Consider the following 17,857-nt stretch of genomic DNA (forward strand, 5'->3'; position numbering starts at 1 on the left):
AAGAACATGGTCTGGCTCTGGTTTCCTCGGGGCAGAGCCCCTCCTCGCACCCGCCCCTCGGGAACCGTGCTTTCCCTTCCCAGCCGGCCGGGTCCGCGCGTCTCTGGGCGCCGGCGGCGGCGGCGGCGCGCACGCGCCCTGCGTCTCCCGGGCTGGGCCGTTCCGCGGCCCGGCTCCCCTCCCCGCGCCGCCGCGGCTCCGCCCCCCCGGCTGTTCCGCTGCGCGCCGCGCCGCCCTCCGCCCAGCTCCGGACCCAAGATGGCCGCCGTGTCAGTTTGGGTCTTCGCCGCCGTCCGGCCTCAGGCTCCTGGGCTCCGCCTCGCGTAGGCCCCGGTAAGCAGCGGCGGCCGCGGCGGCGCCTCTCCGGCGGGCGGGCGGAGGGCGAGGGCGGGCGGGCGGAGGGGCGGCTCCGAGCCGGGCAGCGGCGGCGGCGAGAGGCGAAGCAGGCGGAGGCGGGGAGAAGCCGAGGGAGCGAGAGGCTGCGCGCGGGCGGGCGGGCGGCGGGCATCGGGCGGGCTCCTCGCGCCAGGCCCGGCCGCGGCCTGCTCCGGCCCGGCCCAGGCTCGCCGCGCCAGGCCCAGCCGCGGCCTCGCCTGCCTGCCTGCCTCCCTCGGCGCCCGCCCGCCCGCCCGCCGGCGGCAGGTGCAGGCCAAGTCGGCCTCGGCGGCGCCAGAGCGAGCAGGCGGGCGGGCCTAGCCGGCGGGGCCGGAGCGCCGCCGCTTGGCATCCGGGCCGCCTCGGGCGAGGCCTCCTCGGCTTGGGCCGCGCCTCGCCGTCGGGGACCCCGCCGCGGGCGAGGCGGCTGGGCCCGCTGCCTCCTCCTGGCCCGGGGCCTGAGAGTGCGAGAGGAGAGCAGCGGCCGAAGGACGGAGAGGGCCCGCCGCCCCCGGACCCCGCTTGCGCTGCCGCTGCTGCTCCTTACATAAGGCCTTATCTCGCTCGCTCTGGCGGCCAGTTGTTTATTGTTGCTTCTTTGAAACACACGCAGGGATGCGAGCGACTTTTCCTTTTCCCGACTTCGGAAGATGCGCGGCGCTTCCTTAGGCTTCGCGGCCACCCAGATCTTGCGGTGTTCAGACCTGAGCGCCCCTTGCAAACTTAAAAACAAAAACAAAAAGGGACTCTAAAGAGGGTAAAAACTTTATCCCGTAAAGTTAGGGTAGGCGGCATTCTGGCTTATTTTTGGGCTCAAGGCGTGCAGTGCATTACGCCATAGTTCTTCTGTACATCCCTTGCAAGTTTAGGGAGTTTTAAAGTTTGTTCCCTTGCATCTTGGAGCCTGAGGTGGGATACATGTGATTGCCACTCAAGCCCTGACCAGACCCCAACCATGCGCCGCTTGAGCAGGTGGTAGGGTTGTATACCTTCAGAAAGTAGCGTAGCTGCAACCTTCATGTAGGTGTTGGGTTGGCCCGACTGCTGTGAAAGGTTGGACTAGATGGGCTTCTGCAACTTTCTTGTTAGGCAGTTGCCTTTGCCCCTCCCAACTTACCTTCTTTCCCCCCAAATGATAGTGACTTGTCCAACCAGCTCGTTTTCTTGTAGTAATCCTGCAAGTCTCTTTCCTGGGTGAGGAGATGGAATGAGCTGGGTTTTCTATGCAATTTTCGTCTATACCTTTGGAGGATTTTGCCTCAGTTCTTTTGGTGGTTAGTGCCTTCTAAATGGTGTTTTGCTTCAAGTCCAGACTTGTTGAAGAATTGGCCCAATACATTGCCATTTTAAATGCCAAATCTTTAATTGCTTTCAGATTTTTTTTTTAGACCAAATATTCTTGGACAAATTTCCCTTTTTTAACACAGCTATGCTGACGCTGTTGTGCTGAGGGGCTAGCAAAACTTTACAGTTAGGAGCTGCTTGTTAAAAAGTCAAATAACTCTGTTTTCTCTTTTTTCTTTCTTTCAGGCTTACCATTTTATTTACTTGTGTACCAGATTGGGAATGTAAAGAGCTGGAATGAGATGTGCTGAATTCGTCTCACTTGTATGATACACCTGCTGCTTTTTTTGGAGGGGGGGGGCATTGGAAAATATGAATCGGTTCCTAACAGGATATATATTTTTAAATGGAAAATAGGAAATCTTATGTTTGAAAAAGGAATTTGGGGCAAACAACGTGTATGCTATGGTTAACTGGTCCCTATCCTCCGATCATCTGTTTTCCCATTCTGTGAAACTCCTTCAGTATAGGGATAAGGGATAACGACTCTATGGATATACAGAAGTCTTCATCATGGTAAAACTCGCTAACCCGTTGTACACGGAGTGGATTTTGGAGGCAATTAAAAAGGTCAAGAAGCAAAAACAGCGCCCTTCAGAAGAGAGGATATGCAATGCTGTGTCTTCGTCCCATGGTTTGGATCGAAAAACGGTTCTGGAGCAATTGGAACTGAGTGTTAAAGATGGGACCATATTAAAGGTTTCCAATAAGGGACTTAATTCCTATAAGGATCCTGATAACCCTGGGCGAATAGCACTTCCCAAACCACGAAATCATGGAAAGTTGGATGGTAAACCAAACGTGGACTGGAATAAACTGATTAAACGGGCAGTTGAGGGCTTGGCAGAGTCCAGTGGCTCATCCTTGAAGAACATTGAACGCTTTTTGAAAGGGCAGAAGGATGTGTCAGCTCTATTTGCAAGCAGTGGCCCTTCCACCTTTCACCAGCAACTGCGATTGGCTGTCAAGCGGGCAATTGGCCATGGGCGACTCCTTAAAGATGGACCTCTGTACCAACTCAATACTAAAGCAGCCACAAATGCAGATAGGAAAGAGAGCTGTGAATCTCTTTCTTGTCTTCCTCCAGTATCTCTCCTTCCACATGAAAAAGATAAGGTAAGAACCACTTGCTAACCAGCTCTTGGGTGCTGAATGGCAGATTCAGTGTTTCACATTACTTTTACAAAAGTAACTTGTAAATTGTTGGTTTGTCAACTAAGAGTGTGAGCTGAGGACTCTCAGCTCAGCTCTGAACTCCCAAGTGGCTTTAGGCAAGGCCTTATCCCTCATCTTTCAATTTGCAATATGTGTGTGTCGGGGGGGGGGGGGGTAATGCCAGTTTACCTCATAGGTCTATTGTAAGGATTACTAAGAGAAGGCAGCTTTGCTCTGTCAGTTTTAAGCAGCATTATTAAAAGCACTACAGATATGCATTGTGCATTTTATGGTGCATAGATTATTCTTTCCAAGCATTGGGTATTTTGTTTGGAGGAGAGCAGATCAATTTTAAACAGGCAGATTCGCAGGGAGACAGATATGTGGTGTCTCTCCTTAAGCTGCATGTTAACTGCTCCTTGTTGGTGGGGGGCTTTTATCCTCTTCCAATGGGTGAATTAAATTTACACTTGCATTTTTGGCAGTTTAAGTTACACTGAGCTCTGTGTGTAGGGCCAGTGAATGAAGATAGTGAGGATGCGGCAAACCATAGTTTATACCTCCTCCTCCTCCTCCATGAGCTGCTTTCCCCACCCTTGACATGCCCCCTTTTGCCCTGTACACTGGTGTTACTTTCCCCAGCAGGGCTTTTCTTCAGCCGGTGTAAGTCCATGAGCTGGGTAAGCTATTTACACTCACATAAGGCCAGCTAAGTTGGGGTGGAGTTGATATGCTTCATCTTAACTTCTCCCAGATAATGTACATGAGGTTTAGGATCCTAAACCTCAAAACTTCAGTATACTTTCTTTCCCAAATACACAGTATTGAATTTATTGTTAAGACCTTCCATGTCCTCTCACGTTTTGTCCTCACTGGGAAAGAGTGAGGGAAGCTGCTTTTAAGCAACTTTGGAAATGGGATGGGTGTGTATTTTAAATGGGAAGGTGGGGTTTGTATGTTAAAGAATGAGTAGCTGTTGATGTAATGAATGTGATAATCATAGAGACCTCCTATATGTTACATTAAAATCAACACCTGTCCTGATACTAAGTTTGGGAAAGCTGAAAGATAACTAACATTAGAAATTAATTTGTTTGTGCTGTATCATCTGACTTTTCAGTTAATATTACAACTCGCTCCTTCAGAATGGGCTCTACTTTCTTGCTTTGCCACTAAATAGATGAATAGATTCAAATAGACTCAGAGGCAGTAAGCTTCTCAATGCCTGTTATTGAGAGCGCTCTTATGCTCCGCTCCCCTGGTTGGTCACTGTGAGAGCAGGTTGCTGGGTGAGAGGAGCCATTGACCTGATCCAGCAGGCCCTTCTTGCATTCCTATTGCCATGTCTCTGGACTGCTGGATTAAACAGGTCACTTGCCAGCATAGAAAATTTCAAAGTTGTAGTTTTACTTTCTGAAGTGACTATTTTCTTCAATGGTGTACCAAGTTTTATGTTGCACTGTTTCCCCTCCTTCCTCAAAATTTGTTATTGCTAGTAAAAACCTGGTAGGTACTTTATTCTATCAACTAGTCCTAAGCTACCATTTCTCCTAATTGGGAGGAAGATTAGATTACTGGGAATGCAATGTGGTAGTAACAGCTGAAAGTTTTAAGTGCTGGTATACACTAGGAAGTCTAGAGATACCTAAGGGCCCATAAATGTAATTCCAATTGATCTTGGATGACAAGGCAGACAGTGACCTGTCTAGTGAAGAGAGCTGGCAGACTAGAGTTCACATTCTTGCTAAGCCACAAGCTGGTTGGATGACAAGTATTTGGCTGCTGGCCTTGGCTCACCTTCTATAGAGTGAGAATAGCATTGGCCTGCCTATTTGACAGGGATGTGATTAAGAGCTTTGATTGCCATGTGTAACTTACTGTAGTGAATTTAGCACATGGGATGAGGAAAAAGCTGGGGATTTTGTGAATCAGTTATATTGCCAGGTCTGTGACCATATAATTTATTGTTGATATCACATATTGTCATTCTTCTAAGACAGGAAGTTTCTGTCTTTAAAGTAGCCCCTGTTCCTAGCTTTTGTGGGCTTGGAAAATCATGTTGAACATTGCAGTTATACAAGATTTAGATATTATATATATCTTAAGTATAGAAATACAATGGTACCTCGGATTAAGAGATACTTCATTAGAAATGAAGCAGACATTGGTTATTTGCAAATGAAAAGTAAAGTGTAGCACCAATAACTTTAAACGATGTCCTGTCAATCTTAATTTTGTTGACTGTTTCAAATAGTCTGCCAACCTCATTTGCTCTTGGTAGATAAAAGTTTGAAATCTGTGGTTGTGATGTGAAGACATTACTAAGGTAGCAACGGTGACCATTGTCTAACTCAGTTGATACATAGAGTAAACCAGTGTTTCCCAACCTTTTTTGGGCAAAGGCACACTTGTTTGATGAAAAAAATCTCGAGGCACACCACCATTACAGCCCCGTGACGTCAGCGCGCAGCGTCACGCCGGGAGGGACGCACGAAAGTGTAAGTTTCATTTTTTTTTCCTCCCCCTTGCCGGGGAACCTCCAAGCTTTGGGGGTGGGGGGGGAGGAGGCAGCAAAGCGAGGCAGGAAGGAGAGCGCGGCTTGGCTGGGTGAGCTTTGGCAGGGGCAGGGAATGAGAGCCGCGAGGCGGGCGCTGCGGACGGAGTCGCTGCCCGCCGAGCTCGCAGGCAGCCAGGCAGGCAGACGGCGAGAGCCCCGCGCTGGGCGGCCTCTCCTCGCCGCCGCCGCCCCGCCTCTCGCCGCCCGACTCGCCCGCCTCCCTCCAGGCAACATCTCGCGGCACACCAGGCAACATCTCGCGGCACACTAGTGTGCCGCGGAACAGTGGTTGGGAAACACTGGAGTAAACACTGTTAGTCAGTAATGCTACAAACTTGTCATCTTGGAAATCTTAAATATTGGGATACAGGAAAAAGATATTACATGATCCAGTGTAGCAAGTAGCATTGGTGAAGGCCAGAGGAAGTCTATAAAGTTTGTCATAGTAGCTGTTCTCCCTGTTGATCTCATTTGTAGTAGTTTGGGTTGCTTTTGACATGAGAGCATTCTTCCTGACTTACAGTGGTAATGGGTTGTCCACTCTCATGAATGCACCCATTCCTTTTGGAAACATTACCCTTCTTCCAAAGAGTAAAGGTGGTGTAAGGTAAAGGTAAAGGGACCCCTGACTGTTAGGTCCAGTCGCGGACGACTCTGGGATTGCGGCGCTCATCTCACTTTACTGGCTAAGGGAGCCGGCGTACATGTGGCCAGCATGACTGAACCGCTTCTGGCGAACCAGAGCAGTGCATGGAAATGCCGTTTACCTTCCTGCCGGAGCGGTACCTATTTATCTACTTGCACTTTGACGTGCTTTCGAACTGCTAGGTTGGCAGGAAGTGGTGTAGAAGGGGATTATGTAGTTTTACATCCATAATACAGTGGTACCTTGGGTTACAGATGCTTCAGGTTACAGATGCTTCAGGTTACAGACTCCGCTAACCCAGAAATAGTACCTTGGGTTAAGAACTTTGCTTCAGGATGAGAACAGAAATCGCGCAGCAGCGGTGCGGCGGTAGCGGGAGGCCCCATTAGCTAAAGTGGTACCTCAGGTTAAGAACGGACATCCAGAACGAATTAAGTACGTAACCAGAGGTACCACTGTAATATTGTCTGGTAGCTGAGGCTGAGAAATAATGAGTGATACAAGGTCTGCTTCAAGGTTGAGCAGCATTTTGAATCCGCTATTCTGTTGGCCATTTCCATTTCCTATGGCAACTTATGCGAAGATTAATGGTTAAGAAAACATTAATTTCTTAAAGGTGCATGTGAGAATTTCATCAGGCATTCTCTTCTAGCAATCTCTCTTTGGTTGATGTCCTGTTTACACACATCCCTTCTGGTGTTAGAAGCTCAGATATATAGGCTAGGTGCCAAATGGCACCTGAAATCTAGGTTGTGGTTACCACAATGGAATGTCTGTTCACCAGGGGGTTGGACTAGATGACCCTCAGAGTCCCTTCGAACTCTATGATTCTGCATTGCTTGACTGTAGCTTGCCCTTACAATTCACTTGTCCCAGTATTCAAAAAGGAAAAAAGCACACACAGGGGAAATGGAAATGGTATTAAATATGAACTAAGGCAGAGGTTTTTAAACTAGTTGCCAACCTGGCACCCAGAAATCTCCATGTAGTTGCAATTGGACCCACACCATTAGCAAAACGCGTCTGGTGCCTGGTTGGTTTCGAACGCTGGTCCCTTCTATTAAAGGATCTGATACAATGATGCCCCTGTTGCTGGATCCTCTGTTTGTTGTTGATTCTCTGTTTGTAACTACAGTCATACTTTGGATCCCGAACGCCCTGGAACTTGGACGTTTTGGCTCCCAAACACCACAAACCCGGAAGTTATTGTTCCTGTTTGCAAACAATTTTTTGGGGAACCTGAACGTCTGATGGGGCTTCCGCGGCTTCTGATGCTTCTTTCAGCCAACCAGAAGCTGCAATTTGGTTTTCGAACATTTTGGAAGTCGAACGGACTTCCAGAACGGATTCTGTTTGACTTCCAAGGTACAACTGTACTAAGATTGCAAGGCTCCCTCTGGGCGCAGAGGGAGTCACTTGGAGTCCACTCCGCCCACCCCCACCCCTGAAATATCTGGAATACAGCTGCTGGATATTCCATGGAGAGAAATGAGAGAGCCACTGCTTGATGGGAAACCCTGACCGTTGCTGCGTGTTTAACATAGCAGTATTGTGGCTAACGTAGGGGAGGTAGCTGAAGGGCGGGTAGGTATGCTGAACTTCTAAGGTAGTCATCTCAAGCCATCTTACTAGAAATAAAAAATTCCATTGAATTCTGTTCTGAAATAATTCTGAATAGAAATGCTTTGGAGGGGGCTGTTGAGAGCATAGCGCTTACCTAGAATAGATCACATGTCTTGTCTGGGGTTAGGTTTTGAACATGGGAACAAACTCACACACACAAAAGTTCTTTTGAGCATTTGGCAAAGCTTTCAAACTGAGTCTCTAAAGCTTTCCAACTGACTATGTCTAAATCCCTTCTAAGTTTCAAATCTGCATGCTAACCCTTTATTGATTTTTTTTCTCAACAAGGTGGTGCCATAGATTTAAGTAAATTATATTTCATGCTGTCTGGTATTTAACTTCCACTTCAACAGTGAAATATGTTTTTGTACATTCTTGCCAGCTTTATTTCTAAATTCTCACTATGCTGTTGTAGGTGCACCATGTCAGTGCTTAAAAGGATTGCCTGATATAAAGGCATAAAAACATTTGGCAATCCAGCATATGTTAGCAAAAAGGTATTGCTTTGAGAGACACAGACATTCCCTCCAAAATAAGATAATCTAAAAGTTGAAGTCATCAAAATAGAGTGGGACAGACATTTCAGTCACACTGGTCTTTGCTTAACTCTCTGTGCTGAGCCCTGCAATTCACTGGCTGGTCTCGGGCAAATAACATCCTTATGGTGACTTATTGATAAGTTGTAAAGTTTATAATACCTCCCTCCCCCCAGTTATATAAATTGTTTTCCTAGTCTTTTCAATATCAAGACCCAAAGATTTACCGGTAACCCTGGCTTCACAAATGTTGTAGCAATGGTCTCCCAGTAATGTAATGCTAATCCCCATACTCTTAAGCATTTCAGAGAACATGTTGTCTGTAGTGGTTCTTGAATGTTTTCGAGGGATTTATTTGAATAACAACCTTGTTCATTCATGTGGTGTCTAACTTCTTCTGACATTTTAAGCACTTGTTCACACTGTAGCCTTGAAGGCTGAAACCACTCTTGTCTTTTTAATCTAACTACTTGGTTAAAATGCCTAGTTAAAGGAAAGGATGGCTTTTTAAATACTTTGTACTTTATGAAAATAAATGGGAGAGGAACCTATTTTGCATAATTGCAAGTAAAACTCTATGTACAACAGTAAGTACATACTGCAAGTTTTAGGTGTGGCTGAATTAGGGTGTTGGTTGTGTAGAAAAGAACTTGGAAGTTATTTGTGTGAAACTTCTTGTGTCTGTGTTGGGTGATGTACAGTGGTACCCCGCAAGACGAATGCCTCGCAAGACGGAAAACCCGCAAGACGAAAGGGTTTTCTGTTTTGGAGGCGCTTCGCAAGACGAATTTCCCTATGGGCTTGCATCGCAAGACGAAAGCCCATAGGGAAATGCTGGCGGTCGGGAGCAAAGACTTTCGCCCACAGCCGGCCTTCAGAAGAGGACCTCTTCTGAACGCCGGCGGGGGGCAAAAGTCTTTGCTCCCCCCCGCCTGCCTTCCCCCCCGCCTGCCCCGGGCGATCTTAAAATGCTGGCGGGCGGGAGCGAAGCGTTCGCTGCCGACCCCCAGCATTTTAAAATCTCCCCGGGACAGCAGAGAAGTCGGGAGCATTTTAAAATCTCCCCGTGTCCCGGGGAGATTTTAAAATGCTGGGGGGCGGGAGCGAACGCTTCGCTGCCGACCCCCAGCATTTTAAAACGCTGTTCCGAAGCGGGGGGCGGGAACATCTGCCCCAGCCGCCCCACTTCGGAACGCTGTTCCGAAGCGGGGAGGGGGGGCGGGAACATCTGCCCCAGCCGCCCCACTTCGGAACGCTGTTCCGAAGCGGGGGGGGGGGCGGGAACATCTGCCCCAGCCGCCCCACTTCGGAACGCTGTTCCGAAGCGGGGAGGGGGGGCGGGAACAGCTGCCCCAGCCGCCCCACTTCGGAACGCTGTTCCGAAGCGGGGAGGGGGGGCGGGAACACCTTCTGAAGGCGGGCAGGGGGCGAAAGTCTTTGTCCCCCCTGCCTGCCTTCCCAGGGGCTTTTAAATCGCCCCGGACAGCGGAGAAGTCCTCCGCTGTCCGGGGCGATTTTAAAATGCCGCCCGCCAGCATTTTAAGATCGCCTGGACAGCGGAGAAGTCCTCCGCTGTCCCGGGTTTTTTTAAAATGCTGGGGGTGGGAAGAAAAGCCCTTGTCCCCCCCCCCCAGCCTTCAGAGGAGGTCCGGGGACAGACTGTCCCCGGACCTGGTCTGAAGGCGGTTTCCCTAGGAACGCATTAATTGATTTTCAATGCATTCCTATGGGAAACCGTGCATCGCAAGACGAAAAACTCGCAAGACGAAGAGACTTGCGGAACGAATTAATTTCGTCTTGCGAGGCACCACTGTAATTACCAGCTCACAGTTTTTCTAGTTCCACAGAATCCCACCTGACATTCCTGTTTGGATATAGCTGAATTATTTTAATCATGATAAACCTTGATAGCTGTTGGATACCTTTGGATAGGGCAATACCTGAAGTTATGGTATATTGTGACAACTTTGAATATTGAATAGCTCTCATACAAGGAAAGTATTATTTTATTTAAAACCATGGCTATGGATTCTTTGGAGGAAATTATTTTGTAGATGCTTATGCTTTAGAGATATTCCTCAAGTTCTGCTCCTGTTTATCATAGTAAGGGATTTCCTTGGCACTGAAAACTTATGGTAAATACAGACTACATTTAGACAAATTGCACAGGACTCCTTTATCACTAGGTGGAGCTCTTGAGTCGCAAAAACTGACTGGCGACCAATTAATTTCGGATGCTGTTTATGTAGTATCCTGAGTGTTGCGGTCTGTTTTGAAACAGTGGGAAATTGTGCAGAGGTTTGGGCGTGTTGTGTTTTCTGTGATGCAGCCTTCTCAGTAGTTTGCTTTTTTGCCGTCTGACATTTTAAGGGTACAATTGTTTATCCTATGCCTTTCAATTTCATTCTTTCTCCACCACTCTAGAAATGTTGAATGCAAAAAGGTGAATGATATATCAAGTCAGCAGTGTTTCTAACGTTCCCTGTCATAGAGCTGGTTGAACAAGTGGGACTTTAAATAAGTCAAGTTTGACTTTTGATCTCAACAGAAACTGCTGGAGGAGCTGCCCAGGATCTGAATTTGTGATCCCTGTAAAAGACATCATCACCATCAAAATCATCATCATCATCCTCCTCATCATAATTTTATTATTTGTGCCCTGTCCATCTCGCTGGGTCTCCCCAGTGACCTCATTTGAGATGATGCTGTGACCATTCTCAGAGAAGAACCATGTGGCCAGATGTGTTTGGGCTCCTTCGTGGTCTACCCATACCCATTTATCTCATTTCAGTTGGAAACAATAGCACCCACTATCCATGGGAATATGAAGTTTGGGGTGGGGGTGAGGAGGAACAACAAGTATCAAGTATTTTTTCCCTCTTTGCTTTCAGCTGATTATAGGGGGTGTTCTTGAGAGAACTCTATTCAAGGTTGCATACACTTTTAAGGTCAAAATTTCTAAAGGGTAATGTGATCTGCTTGCAAAATTCAGAATTTTTTGAATTTTAATGTTAACGTGTTGTGCCTAGTTTTGACTTTCTTTTGGCAGATACCTTATTTTATACAAAACTCTTGATTTGTGAAAGTCTTATGACTAGGTGCAAATTGCATATATTGTTTATCTCTGCCTCCTGTACCTGCAGTGCCAGAGGGAGAGGGAAACTCCAAGTTCCCGACTGCCGGCCTGGGCAGCTGGTGGCTTGCTTTTCTTTTCCTTTTCTTTTTGCCGGGAGCCAGAGGAGATTCTGAAGGAAGGAGAGAAGTCTGCTGGCTGCATTTTGTGATAGAAGGTGAGGGGTGATGGAGGCAAACACACGGTGCCGAGCAGAGAAAGTTCAGCGGCTAGCAAATAATTTGAAGGAGAACTGTCAGTTACAAAGCCCTTCCTAGCTTGCTTGGGCCCAGGGGTGGTGGAGGGGCTGCCCATTTTCCTTTCTCCTCATTTAATTTTTTAATTTCTCCTCTCCTTTTGCCATCAGTGAGAAAAAAATCACCAAACCAGCTCCAGGGCTTGTTTTTGGGAACTTTGTGCCTTTGAATCTGGATCTTGACATACCGTATTGACCCGAATATAAGCTGTACCCACAAATAAGCCGCACCTTTAAAATTCAAGGGGGGGGGGAGACAATACCCAAATAAAAGCCACTCCCTTAAATCTCCACAGGCACTCACACCCGTAAATGTCAAATGTGGAAGAAAATTCTACAGGTCCTAGAGAGGACTTCTGGCGCTGCTTGCCCCATGCTCTTGGCTGCACACTGGGCTGGGGGGGGGGAGCCTTGCTACATTGTTGGTTGCCTTTCCGCTTCCTCCCTTCCTGGCCTTGGGGGGAGGATGGGGGACTAGGCGTGGAATGGGTGCCGCTTCCCCGTGCTCCCGGTGTGTTTGTCTTGGCGGGGGCCACTTCCCACATTCCTGGCACCATTACAGGTTGAGGGGGAGCCCTGCCACAGTGCCAGAGGTCTCTCCCCCCCCCCCGTGTTCTTTCCTACCCAGCTTTGGGGGAGGCTGGAGGAGCTGCTGACAGGACGGGAGGGGAGCGATATCTATATCGTAAAAGCCAGGTTTTGTAAGGTCGCAAATTTAAGCCACACTTTAACTTTTCACCATTGGAATTTGGGGGAAAAGTGTGGCTTATATTCAGGCCAATATGGTACTCCCTATTATTTCTGATGGCATAATTCTGGTAGTAGAACTGCACCCATAGACCTTTAGGCCTCTGAGTGCAAAAGTGTTTGGGTGCAAGTTAATGTTGTGCCCTGAGGATGCTCAGCCAGACTTTGGCCAGCTTTAGGATTGTGCTAAGGCAGTTTCCATTTAACGTCTTCAGAACCGTAAATACTTTTTTATCATGATGAAAGTGATAAGAGGTTTTAGCTTAATGCCACACTTTGATTTTAAAATTTGCCATCAGGAATACAGTTAAACTATTATTTAAAGTAATAGTTCAAGTTAGTAGAGAGTAGCTGTAACTTGCTTCAAATAGGTCTTCTCTTCAGTATTTTTGTAAAATTTGTCAGATATCAGGCACAGTGGACCGTTTTTCCACCAGTGTTCAAAATTAACCGGTTGCCAGTTGTTGTTTTTGTAACTCTGGAGCACTACCTAGTGACCAAGTTGATATTTCCAGTCTTGTGGTTTGTGACTGTCCTTGGACTGAAGCCTTCCCTTTCTGCCTGCTCCCCAGGAAGCCTTTTAATGTGCTAAATGAACTGTGAAGAAGCTGGGGGTAGGGTGGGGAGGAAGATAGTAGCTTTGGAGAAACAGAACAGCGGTGTGGGGAACACCTTTTAAACTGGTGCATATTCTATAAAATATAATCTTTTAGAAATAGAAGAAAGAGGTGTGTGTGGAATTGTATGATCTTTTAAGTGCAAGGGATTCAGAATGACCTATCAACATTTATAATTCAAACTACAAGAGGTCAGTATTACTTGCACTGGTTGTTGTTGTTTTTTACTGGAAGTGAATAAAGTGTTTTTCTTAGGGAAATCCCATTTTTTATGTCAGAAGAAATGACATTTTAGGGTTTGTATAAATGTATGAGGGTTTTCATGCTAAATCCTAGATGTTTATAAAGAAGGGTAGCTTTTTTTAAGTGCAAACATTTCCCATAGACTTCCTCTCATCTACACTCATGGAGTTAAGTCACTACAGCTGCTATAGTACCGTATTTTTTGCACCATAACACTCACTTTTTTCCTCCTAGAAAGTAAGGGGAAATGTCTGTGCGTGTTATGGAGGAAATGCCTACGGGTGGCATGCCTATGGATTTTCCTCCTCTAAAAACTACGTGCGTGTTATGGTCGGGTGCGTGTTATAGAGCGAAAAATACGGTAATTTGCAAAGGGGCCAAACCTTAAAAGATACCAAGGATCTTGAAATGGACTTTTTTGCACAGGTGCTCCTTTACCATTTACACAAGGAAGTGCTTTGCTTGCAGTAATAAAAACATTAAAACTTTGAAAATAATCACGTTATGTGGGCATGAATGGACAGAGTGAGACAATATCCCTCACTGGTAGCTCCACTTATCACAGAAGCTGTGACTTTGCAAACTGAAAGAAAATAGTTACAGGTAGGCTTTTTCCTCTAAGACCAATTGCAGTTGTTAACAGTGGTCAACAGGTTTACCACACCTATCAGCCAATCACTCATTCCCACAACCCTTGTGATGAATACCCCTCCCCACCCTCTCACTATATACAGTGGTACCTCGGGTTACAGATGCTTCAGGTTACAAACTCTGCTAACCCAGAAATAGTGCTTCAGGTTAAGAACTTTGCTTCAGGATGAGAACAGAAATCGTGCTCCGGCGGCGCGGCGGCAGCAGCTGGAGGCCCCATTAGTTAAAGTGGTGCTTCAGGTTAAGAACAGTTTCAGGTTAAGAATGGACCTCTGGAACGAATTAAGTACTTAACCCGAGGTACCACTGTATAAGGGTCTGGTGACTTCTGTTTCAGTGTATCTGAAGAAGTGTGCACGCACATGAAAGCTCATACCAATAACAAACTTACCGTAGTTGGTCTCTTAAGGTGCTACTGGAAGGAATTTTTTTATTTTGAAAGAAAATAGTTCACCCCAGTGAGAGCCAGTGTAGTGTAGTGGTTAGAGTGCCTGTAGGACTAGAACGTGGGAGACCTGGATTCAAATCCCCACTCAGCCATAAAGTTCACCGAGTGTTACTGCCTAAACTTAAATCTCAATGTGCTCTGTGTAAGACCTGTTTTGCTATGGCTGGTTACAACCCTCCAAATACCACAAATTGCAAAAAGAACCAAATGAAATCTCTATGAAAAAATAAATAGGAAGTGCTGCTGCATCGGGGGGGGGGGTGACTAGCCATTCTATTTTTTGCTCTCATAACTCAGGTTTCAGGAGCCATGTGCCAAATAGCTTTTCTAACACTGGTTTTCACATGTAACACTCAGGCAAACCATGGCCAAGTATGAATGTGCAGTTACTCACAGCGCAAATCATGGTTGCTTCCCTGCTTTCCTGCTGGTTTGTTGTCATTTAGTCGTATCCGACTCTTTGTGACCCCATGGACCAGAACATGCCAGGCACTCCTGTCTTCCACTGCCTCCCAGAGTTTCGTCAAATTCATGTTGGTCACTTCTATAACCCTGTCCAGCAATCTTCTCCTCTGTCGTCCCCTTCTACTTGTGCCTTCAATCTTACCCAACATCAGAGTTTTTTCCCAGAGAGTCTTCTCTTCTCATGAGGTGGCCAAAGTATTGGAGCCTCAGCTTCAGAATCTGTCCTTCCAGTGAGCGCTCAGGGTTGATTTCCTTCAGAATGGATAGGTTTGATCTTTTTGCAGTCCACGGGATTCTCAAGAGTCTCCTCCAGCACCATAATTCAAAAGCATCAATTTTCTGGCCATTAGCCTTCTTTGTGGTCCAGCTCTCACTTCCATACATCACTACTGGGAATGCCATAGCTTTAACTATACGGACCTTTGTCTGCAAGGTGAGATGCTGTCTAGGTTTGTCATTACTTTTCTCCCAAGAAGCAGGCGTCTTTTAATTTTGTGACTGCTGTCACCATCTGCTGTGATCATGGAGCCCAAGAAGGTAAAATCTGTTACTGCTTCCATTTCTTCCCCTTCTTTTTGCCAGGAGGTGATAGGACCCGTGGCCATGATTTTAGTTTTTTTGATGTTGAGTTTCAGACCATATTTTGCACACTCCTCTTTCACCCTCATTAAGAGGTTCTTTAATTCCTTCTCACTTTTTGCCATCAAAGTTGTGTCATCTGCATATCTGAGGTTGTTGATATTTCTTCCGGCAATCTTAATTCCGTCTTGGGATTCATCCAGTCCAGCCTTTCACATGATGTATTCTGCATATAAGTTGAATAAGCAGGGAGATAATATACAGCCTTGTTGTACTCCTTTCCCATTTTTGAACCAATCAGTTGTTCCATATCCAGTTCTAACTGTAGCTTCTTGTCCCACATAGAGATTTCTCAGGAGACAGATAAGGTGGTCTGGCACTCTCATTTCTTTGGGGCTAAACCATGGTTAGGCTTAGTGTTAACATTCAAAACTGGGCTGATGGTTTGTCTCACTCCAGACAAATCATGAACTGTAGCCAGGGTTTGTTCTTGACTTGTCACTTAAGCTTTGTGCACAGGAGACAACCATGAGCTTGGGTTCCTGCATAACACTAAGCCAAATCATGGCTTTGCTCTGGGTAGTGTGGCAGCCGCAGCAGGACTAGAGGTTTTAGGACAGAAGTGGCTGGGTTAGTAACAGATTGTTTTGAATGATATAAAAATAAGTAAAAGCAATTTAAATCACTGACATAAGCAAGTTTCCAACTTTTTTAATTGGTGTATTTCCTGAATAAGCGTACATACTTATAAATTGGTCACTGTGATAAAGATGTGTTTGTAATGAAATAGAACTCTTAGGTAGTATAATCCAAAACCTTTAGTCATGCATCCTCCATGCCTCCCTGCACTGTGCAATTTATATATCATAGAGCGGGGCAACTGTAAAAAGAAGTATTTGTGTTTATTATTTTTCCAGCTTTAAATTACACTAAGCAAAACTAATTCCTTCATTTTCAAGTGTCCGAAACTTTCAGAACCAGAGCTAGTAGTTAACCTGGCCCATCAGTGTTTCTTCATGAGTTGGATATTAAATATCATGCTCTGCTATTGACAATTCGTAATTTCATAAATATAATACGTTGTATCTGATGCTGCAGGTGTGGTGTTCTGCTCATACAATGGGAATTCCTCTACCTCTCTTTTTTAAAAAAATAGTATTTATTAAAAGTTTAAGAATTAAAGAAAAAAGTAAAAAAGAAAGAGAAAAAATAAACAATACAAATCAATACATTACAATACATATAGAAAAACAAAAAACACAATACATCAAAACAAAAACAAAAGCAAAAACAGTTACAAACACACCCAATATTTCCATATCTTTATCTTACATTACCGTATTTTTCGCACCATAGGACGCACCGGACAATAGGACGCACTTTGTTTTAGAGGGGGGAGAACAAGAAAAAAAAAATTCTCCCCCTCTCTGCCCAGCGCCCCTTCAGTGAAGCGGCAGGAGGCGCTGCACAGAGAGGGGGAGAACTTTCCCCCTCTTGTTTTCCCGCTCTAAAACAAGGTGCCGTTTAAGGTGCGTTCAGGCGGCTACCTTGGAAGCCTGGAGAGCGAGAGGGGTCGGTGTGCACTGACCCCTCTCGCTCTCCAGGCTTCAGGTTCCTTTCAACCTGCTCTTTGGGGCTGGCGGGGGGAAGCCCACCACCAGCCCCAAAGAGCAGGTCAGGGAGCAGCGGAAAGGGGCAGCGGAGAGGCTCCTGCCATAGCCGCGCGTCACCTCCCCAGCCGGGAGAGCGCGCGCGGGGCTAAAGCAGTCCCCCGCAACCCTCTCCCGGCTGGGGAGGTGACGCGGGGCTATGGCAGGAGCCTCTACAGCCCCGCGTCACCTCTCCAGCTGGGAGAGGGTCGCGGCGCGCTCTCCCAGCTGGGGAGGTGACGCGGGGCTGTAGAGGCTCCTGCCATAGCCCCGCGTCACCTCCCCAGCCGGGAGAGGGTCGCGGGGGGCTGCTTTAGCCTCGCGCGCACTCCCAGCTGGGGAGGTGACGCGGGGCTGTAGAGGCTCCTGCCATCACCTCCCCAGCCAGGAGAGGGTCGCGGGGGGCTGCTTTAGCCTTGCACGCGCTCTCCCAGCTGGGGAGGTGACGCGGGGCTGTAGAGGCTCCTGCCATAGCCCCGCGTCACCTCCCCAGCCGGGAGAGGGTCGCGGGGGGCTGCTTTAGCCTCGCGCGCACTCCCAGCTGGGGAGGTGACGCGGGGCTGTAGAGGCTCCTGCCATCACCTCCCCAGCCAGGAGAGGGTCGCGGGGGGCTGCTTTAGCCTCGCGCGCGCTCTCCCAGCTGGGGAGGTGACGCGGGGCTGTAGAGGCTCCTGCCATAGCCCCGCGTCACCTCCCCAGCCGGGAGAGGGTCGCGGGGGGCTGCTTTAGCCTCGCGCGCGCTCTCCCAGCTGGGGAGGTGACGCGGGGCTGTAGAGGCTCCTGCCATAGCCCCGCGTCACCTCCCCAGCTGGGAGAGCGCGCGCGGGGCTATGGCGTCTTCGCTCCATAGGACG

General features: G+C 47.5%; 1 protein-coding gene across 1 annotated transcript in view; it reads left to right on the forward strand.

Moving 5' to 3' along the window:
* Positions 1–216: 216 nt before the first annotated feature.
* The window catches only part of KAT6A (lysine acetyltransferase 6A), an 80,424-nt gene continuing 62,783 nt past the window's right edge, over positions 217–17,857 (forward strand). The window contains exons 1-2 of the mRNA XM_081200892.1: positions 217–333; positions 1,906–2,835. Coding sequence (XP_081057018.1) covers positions 2,233–2,835 — 603 coding nt within the window. The 5' untranslated portion in view covers positions 217–333; positions 1,906–2,232. The remainder of the gene's footprint in view (positions 334–1,905; positions 2,836–17,857) is intronic.

This window comes from Podarcis bocagei (genome assembly GCF_964188305.1).
Source record: "Podarcis bocagei genome assembly, chromosome: 7".
In the NCBI taxonomy this organism is placed as follows: domain Eukaryota; kingdom Metazoa; phylum Chordata; class Lepidosauria; order Squamata; family Lacertidae; genus Podarcis; species Podarcis bocagei.